Source organism: Ailuropoda melanoleuca, chromosome 9 (assembly GCF_002007445.2).
Source record: "Ailuropoda melanoleuca isolate Jingjing chromosome 9, ASM200744v2, whole genome shotgun sequence".
Taxonomy (NCBI): domain Eukaryota; kingdom Metazoa; phylum Chordata; class Mammalia; order Carnivora; family Ursidae; genus Ailuropoda; species Ailuropoda melanoleuca.
The window spans coordinates 95,300,330-95,308,238 of record NC_048226.1 but is presented as its reverse complement, the minus strand read 5'-3'; the positions used below and the strand labels follow the sequence as shown (position 1 = coordinate 95,308,238).

The 7,909-nt window shown below is 54.8% G+C and overlaps 1 protein-coding gene across 1 annotated transcript in view; it reads right to left on the bottom strand.

Moving 5' to 3' along the window:
* TG (thyroglobulin) overlaps positions 1–7,909 on the bottom strand; it is a 266,107-nt gene that overhangs the window by 220,997 nt on the left and 37,201 nt on the right. Inside the window, exons 11-15 of the mRNA XM_034668642.1 lie at positions 7,158–7,397; positions 4,012–4,149; positions 3,558–3,635; positions 2,847–2,959; positions 559–661 (exon numbers count right to left, since the gene is read on the bottom strand). Of these exons, the coding sequence (XP_034524533.1) occupies positions 559–661; positions 2,847–2,959; positions 3,558–3,635; positions 4,012–4,149; positions 7,158–7,397 (672 nt within the window). The remainder of the gene's footprint in view (positions 1–558; positions 662–2,846; positions 2,960–3,557; positions 3,636–4,011; positions 4,150–7,157; positions 7,398–7,909) is intronic.

Here is a 7,909-nt window from a genome sequence, read left to right as displayed (position 1 = left end):
GAGGGGGGCGGGGGGAGGGCACCCTCCTTCTTGAAAAGTCTGACTACAGTTTATAACCCCCAGGTCCTGAGAACAAGAGATGGGAGAAAGAGGAGAAGCAAAGGAAGGTGCAGGGGCCAGACATCGCCGGGCCGATGAGCCACGGTGAGGCGCTGGGGCCCTGAGGACCCCGGCGACACGGAGGAGGGACATCGCATCTTTGCACTTTAGGGACATCATCTGGACTTCACCGTGGAAAGCAGACCGCAGGGCCAGGCTGGAGGCCGAGGGACCAGGCGGGGGCTGGTGTGGCATCCATGATACCCAGCTAGTGTCCCCGAGAAAGCCCCAGTGCCGCTTCAGCTGGGACCGCGCTGGTCTGAGCTTCTTGCTTACACAGCACAGCCCACCCCCTGCCGAAGATCCCACTGGGGTGAAGGAATCCTGCCCTTACTTCACAGACGAGGAACCTGAGGCTTAGTGAGGGGAGAGGCTTCCACAGCCCGGGAAGCAGCGGAGTGGGACGGGGAGCCAGTGCTCACAGCAGGGGTTGGGGCAGGGGGAGAGACGACCACTCACATGGGGCGCTGCTGTTCATGCCGGGTGGCATGCCGGCCCCCGAGGCCGGGTCCGCACACCAGCTGCCGGCCTCCGACTCCTGCAGCCTGGCAAACTCTCCTGTCTGAGACAAAGCCGAGGGCACGTCACCCCAGGGAAGATGCTGTTGCAGCCCACAGGTCAGTGGGCAGATGTCCAGAATGTTCCTTTCAAAACTACTGGTGATGGTTTCTCCAAAAAGAAAGGAAGACGCTATTCTGCTCCAGACCCTTGACATACGTTCTTCGAATTGACGGTTACAACCACCCCGTGAGGCCAGGTCCGCACTTATCTCCTTCTAAGGTGGGGGAAACTGAGCCTCAGAGTGGGGACGCCTCAGAGCAACATCCCATAGCTGGAGAACAGCAGAGCCAGGCGGGTTCTAAACCCATCCAGCCCCAAAGCCCGGCCAGTGTCCCACACCAAGCTCCCCCCAGTTCCAGAAATGATTTTCCACAAGCATCCTTAGGAGAAAGGGGTCTGTAACATCTGTGACAGAGAATAAAGAAATCAGTAGAAGGCAGCTGCCCAGACCATATCTGTCTGGGCCCTTCTCTCCCAGACTGTCCTGGGACCAGCCAGGGAACACTGAGCAAAGCCCTTCAATCCACTGGGCCTCAGTTTCCCCACTAAAAGGAAAAGGAGGTAGGACTAGATTGATGCTTGCATGCACTCCTTCTAGGAGTTCTTGATGGCAGAAAATGTCATCTCTCCCGTGTCTGGAACAGAAAACTGTAAGAACTAGCAGGTGTGCTGGGGAAGCCAGCCGCCTGCCAGCTTCCTGTCTGTCACTGAGTGCTTCCCTGAGCTTCCGCTGGGCACCTCTCATTTCATACTCGGCTGTGCCTTGTTCACAGGCAAGAAATGACAGTAATAGCACCCAACATTCACAGGGGACATAACCATGAGGACCACTCCGTGCCAATCCCCCCAAGTGCAAAGTGTCACTCAGCCCCTAGAAGGCAGGGACCCTACTGTCCCCCTTCTACACAGAGAGGCCTGCAGAGATCAGGTGTACGCCCCTGTTTACATGGCTTGGCAGCTATACGGGTAAGATTCAAACCCAAGCAAAGGTTTAGAACATTTTACAGGATAAAGGCTTAAAATGGAGAAGACTATAGGGGCGCCTGGGTGGTACAGCGGTTAAGCCTCTGCCTTTGGCTCAGGGCGTGATTCTGGCGTTATGGGATCAAGCCCCACATCAGGCTCCTCTGCTATGAGCCTGCTTCTTCCTCTCCCACTCCCCTGTTTGTGCTCCCTCTCTGGCTGGCTGTCTCTATCTCTGTCAAATAAATAAATAAAATCTTTTTTTAAAAAAATGAAGAAGACTATAGTCATTTATTGAACTTCTCCCAGGCGGGTGGGTCAAAGGCACAGTCGTCCTGTTGGGGCAGTGGAGGCTCGGGTCCTGTTCCTGGCACGGGGGCCTCCCCGGGAGGCTGACTGAGAATCCACCTGCTCAGAATCGCTTGTCCCTCCAACAGAAGCTGTGGCTTCCACTGCTCCTTCTCCGTGGGCCGCCGCTGGTACCCAGGACGGTGGAAGAGACTTCTGTTCCAGCAGGAGGGGTTGTTAGCCAAGATGGAAAGCCAAAGAGGCTCATTCCTCTGTAAACTCGGTAGTAGCTGGGGTCCATGTCCACAGTGCCAAAGAGCAACAATAATAAATAATAGTAATAAGGACCATCTTGCTCGGTGATTTGTAACTTCTACAGGGATGATTTCTTCTGGCTTCCAGAAACTGCCAGGGGCTGAGCATGAGACTGCTGTCACTCGGCAAGTAAGCGGTTAAGATTCCCCAAGAATCCTTTCTTTGGGGTTTTTGCATCTGTTCCTGCGATCATCTGGCGATCTGAGCAGGGTAATATTATATTGTCTTCCCTTTCTATTAAGACACAGATATGACGGGCATAGAAATGTGGCCAAGATGACTTTAGGAAAAGCAGAGCCGCAAGTAAGTGCCGATTGTTTTGCAAAGAGTTTTCGTGGAAGGTATTTCCTTGGGGCCTCAAGACAACCCTCGCACTAGGTAGGATAAAAATTCGGCCCACTCTTAGGATCGAATACAGCACACTGGAGCCCAGAGAAGGTAAGTAAATAGCCCAAGGTCCCACAGCCAGGGTCTGGCAGGGTGAAGACAAAAGCCCGGCCTAGAACTACCTGTGAGATTTTAACTAAAACAGGTTTATTGAAAACTAGAAAAATCACCCTCAGCATATGGGAAAAAGCTCTGGCTCAAATCTCAAACCTTCCTGGGCTTCAGAGCCTTACCTCCAGGCAGGCTGGGATGAACAGGTCTTTTGGAGATGGGTTTCCCTGGGATGCAGCCTGTTTCCAACTGGAAAGCAGCCCACTGGCTCGAGATGTCTCACAGGCGGTGGGGCCTGAGAGAGAGAGAGAGAGAGAAGCTCTTAACTGACTGGCCATGGGTGTCCGGGGAGCGTGGGGAGCCCAGCCAGACCCGGCATCAGGGTAGATGGAGGTGCCCTGCACACACAGCTGGAACCTCAGAGGAGAAGCAGGCCATGCTTCAGGGACAGAGACCCAAGGAGGAGGGGTGGTGTATCATCCTTGAGATGTGACGTGGGCCTTGATGACATGGGTCCGAGCCCCAGGAGGGAGTCTGGCCTCTAGGGCAGCTGTGGGACGGTTGGCAGGCTGTTAGACTACAGAAGTGGAAGAACGTGACCTGGGAGGAGGTGGGAGGAAGGGGACTCCGGGCTCTTTCTCCACAGTCGGTAACTCTCTCCACCAAGGAAGCAAGGTGTCCAGATCAGGCAGGGCCAAGATCACGAAAGACTTCCAGGCTTGGAGAAGTGGGAAAATGTGGCCTGCCTGCCCTTGGGGGCTGGTCTGAGGGTACTCGGGGGCTGACCCATGAGCATCCCTAAGTTGTATAACAACAGCTGTCACCACGGGCCTAGAGTGCCCACCACCGTGGTCGGGGCAGCAGCGGGGGGAGAGCTCCTTGGCTTCACTTACACTGGGGGATCTGTGGGGAGCGGGCAGTCAGCGAGGCAGGGACGTATTCTCCCTTCCTGTCCACACACCAGCAGTACCCTAGGAAAGAGCCGGGGCTCAGAAGTTTAGGAGGTGCACGGGGGGACAGGCCCCCAAATAACTGTCCCTCTGTGCATTCATAGCAGTACCAGCAAGTCCCACATCTACTCCCCCCTGCCCACCCCTGTCCACAGTCACCCCCCAATCCCTCCCGCAATGACTCACTGGACCTTCAGGCTGGTGGGTCACAACTCCCACGGTACAGCTGGGAAAACCAAAGTCCGGAGACACTAAGGGATTTGCCACCAGCCGCCAAGGAGGGGCCTAGAGTGCAGCTCACTGATCCCAGCACAAAGCCCTTTGCTCTTGATGAGAAAGGGAGTGTCACTCCACCACACACACACACACCCACCCCGGGGTGCCCATCCCCGCTCACCGGTCCCGGCATGGCACTGCACGGGCTCCCAGCCTCCCCACACATCGCACTGGGGCACGTAGGGGCCGGGCCGCGGAAGGGCAGATGCGCGTGTGGAATCACCCAGGAGAAAGCCGCGTCTTTGATAGAAGTCAAGGGCTGCAGGGGTGACAGAGGGGAGCAGCCATGTGAGCCTCCAACCTGGAAGGGCCTCGGCAGTGTGGGCTCTGTCGCTGACAACCACGCACATCCTTGTGCCAACACAAGGCCTTCTTATGGACGTGACAACATTGCCACCCAAAGTATGACAGGCGCCTTCAAAGCAGATTGGCGCTTGCCAGGTTGTCCTTTAAAAATAAAAATGCAGGGCTGCGGTTTGAAGGAATCACTGCTGTTCTTCGAATCACCTCCATAGGGCGCGGATTAGGTCAGTGACGTGTCCTCAGGCACGTGAGACGGTGGTAAACACAGATGGAATTTCTGTAACATTTACTACGTGCCAAGCACAATCTAAATATGTTTTAGCTAACAGGAGCCTCACAGCAACCCTCTACAAGGGGTGACATCACCCCATCCGACAGTGGTAAACTGAGGCACAGGTGATGCAGCTTACCCCAGGCTCACGGTGGGAAGTGGAGGGACTGGCCCTGAACACAAGAAGCCACTGTGTGACAACCTGCCTCTTGCCTTCCCTGCCAAGCCTTTCAATCTAGTGCTCTAGCGCCTTCCCCACAAAATCGGATCTGGTCTTCACAACAGCCCAGGCAGTCTGCGCTGTCACCCCGAGGTGTGGGAAGTGCTCAGTGGGGCAGGCTAATTGACGCACAGAGGGTCACCCTGTGTTCAGATGGCACCGTCCTCGGTGCTCGGCATCCCCTGCCCTGCCTGGCTTTCTCCCGCCGCGCTCCCCACTATTGACAGACTAGATATCGTACGTATTACTGGGGCTCACAGTTCTCCCACCCAAGTCTATTTGCCCCCAGCACCATCTTCCTCCTAAGTAGCCAGGAACTGTCCCCCAGATCCTTTCTCAAGTCCTACCCCCTCAACGACCTCTCCACTCCTGTTGGCGCTTGAGGCAGGCTTATGGGGTGGGGAGGGGTACAGCCACAGGGTCACATCTGGGGCAACCCAGCGAGCAGTGGCCGGCCTCACATTGGAGCACTTCTCCCGACCTGCTCCTCTCAGAGCTGGGCTCGCGGCTCCCAAGGGGAGACACCACCAGCCCACGGTCAGAACCCCTTGAGGAGATCAGGACCCCAGAAAGCGGTCTGGTATGCAGGACAGGACTCATGAGTCTGACGAGCCTCTGCCCGAATCCTGGCCCACCACCTCTTGGTTATCATGAGTGATCTCAGTGGTCACGAGCTAGTCGCCTAACTTCTCCGAGCCACCACTTCCCCATCGAAGAAATGGCTCTAATACTTACCCAACAGGGTAAGTGTGACATTTAGATGAAAAGATCATCAAACTCATGCCAAGCGCAGCTGAGTTAAAGGACTCCCACACCCCTCCTTCACCCTCCTTAAGCCCGAGGACACTGTGACCATATGTTGTTGGCCAAAGACGCTCGTGACCCTTCATCTCTTTTGCCCCTGGGCTCTCAATCCCTAGACTCTGCAGGACCTGGAGGCCAACACACAAAGAGCTTCCTCTCCTCTGCAAGGTTAGAGACACCTCCTCTCATCTTGAAGGATTCACGAGAAATGAGCAATCCAGGTCCTTCTCTGTGGACCCTTCCTCTTTTCACTACCGCCTTAGACATGCAAAGTCAGAGCGTGTTGCTAGGTAGAGAGGAACTTCCCTAACTTGACTTCTGAAGAAAATGCCATCGTGCCATTCAGTGACTAAATCTCTACAGCACCAAGAAGTACTTCTTCCCTTCCGCTCAAGTCCCCTCCCCGACCAGTGCTCACATCTGCAGGAGCACCAATCCCACGGATCCCTCTGATGACATCGTATCTTGTCCAGGGACAAAATGGAACACAACTGGTGTCTTGCCAAAAGCAGAAATCCCCATTTCTCTGAGGAACAGAGATAAGAAGTGTCTGAGTGTGGGGAGGAGAGGGGAGAAGAGGTAAGAGAAAGAAAGCAGGGACAAAAGAAGCAAGGAGGATGGTTTAGCAACATTTACCAGCTTCCCACTCTCTGTCAGGCACTGAGCCGGGCCCCGTGATATAAAGATGAACAAGACGTGGTGTCTCGCGCTCCAAAAGAGACAACCGGCATGGCAGCAAGGCGGAAAACAAAGATGGCGCTTGGGAGAGTCTCACTGGGGTTTGGAGAGCAAAGACACCTGGGTCCCCATCCCCAGGCGGTGGCAGCAGACATCCATGACGGAGAAATGAGGGAGGCTCTGGCCTGCAGGATGGGGGGCTCTCGTCCTGGCACAGATGTCGTCAGGGGGAACACCACTTTGCTGTTGTGTGACCCAAGCCCAGAGAACCCCAGACAGGGAATCCACTGAGATCATCTGACAAGGAGTGGGGAACTTGGGATGCTTGCAGTAGAGGAAATTTTTGTCCCTGCCCAGCTGTTGTGGGGACAGTAAGAGACCCAGGAGAGAGGCTGGACCCTCCGGCCTCAGAGGCTGTGGGTGGTGGAGGACGAGCAGGGGCTCTGGAATGAAACAGCCCCAGGCTCTGGGCACCAGGGGTCAGCTGAGCAGGGGACACAGGCTTGGGGCTGGAACCATCCAGGCTCCACCAGCTATTCATTGGGTTAACTCGGGATGTGACTGAACCCCGTCTCTGCATCTGAGAAAAATCATGGATGGTGAGTGTGGGCACCGTTCTCGCAGAACTCCTTTTTCCAATGGAAGTAGAGGGAAGCTTCAGAACAGATCGTGAGCATTTGGGGCTGGGAACCCCTCACATTCTAGCAAGAATGTTTGGCTGCGTGGTGGGCCGTGGGCACCATCTGCGTGATGAAATGTAGAGACCTGCCCCCAAGCGGCCGTGCTGGTGGATTCGGGAACATCCTGGAGAGGTGTGGATCCTTCCAGCTTTGCCGGATACACAAAACCACCTTGTCTTTCCTTCCCCGGGGCCCCCCACCGGCCTGGGAAAACCGGGCCACAAAGTCCTGAGGAGGACTGAAGAGCAACTAACCCAAGCCCCTGCCTCCCCGACGAGCTGGAACAAGAAGTCGAAGGGTGTGACACTCACTAGACTGAGCCGCCAGACGAATGGCATAATCGCCCCCACTCAGAAACTTCTCTGAGAAAGACTCCCGGGATGGAGAGAGTGGAGGAAGGGAGAGCTCCTCATCGGTCAGCCGGATTCCTTTGGCCGCTAGGAAACTCTCTCCCAGAGGGAACCAAGAACTGTTGGAAGCCAAGACGATCTCTTCTGTTTCCTTAATGAACTGCAGGACACGAAGCTTCACCTTCTCACAAGAGCCAGGACCTGGGGGAATAAAGACATCATGGCTGGACACTTCGCCCCCTCCGAGACATGCACATATGTCTGCCACAGCTATTTCCTTCACCCAGATCTTTTTACAGCCTGGAATGTTCCTTCTGTTTCATCTCCACAACTTCAGTCACTCACCATTGACAGAGGACCTGCTGTGTAAGAAGTCAAGCACTAGCTAATGTCTACTCCACCCTGGATGTTATACTAACACATTTACACAGACAATCTAATTTAAGCTATACAACAGCCCAATAAGATAGTATTCTTATCGGTGTGTTACAGATGAGAAACTGAGGCGTGGAGAAGCCATACAACTTAAAGTCATGTAGGCTCCATCCTAGCTAGCAAGTGGTTGACTCAGAGTTCTAGTCTACTCAGTATGACTCTAGAACCAGAGATCTTGACCAGCTGCCTCCAATGGAAGGATAGACAGATATGAATGCATGGATGGATAGATGGATGGTTGGATGGATGGATGGATGGATGGACGGATGGATGGATGG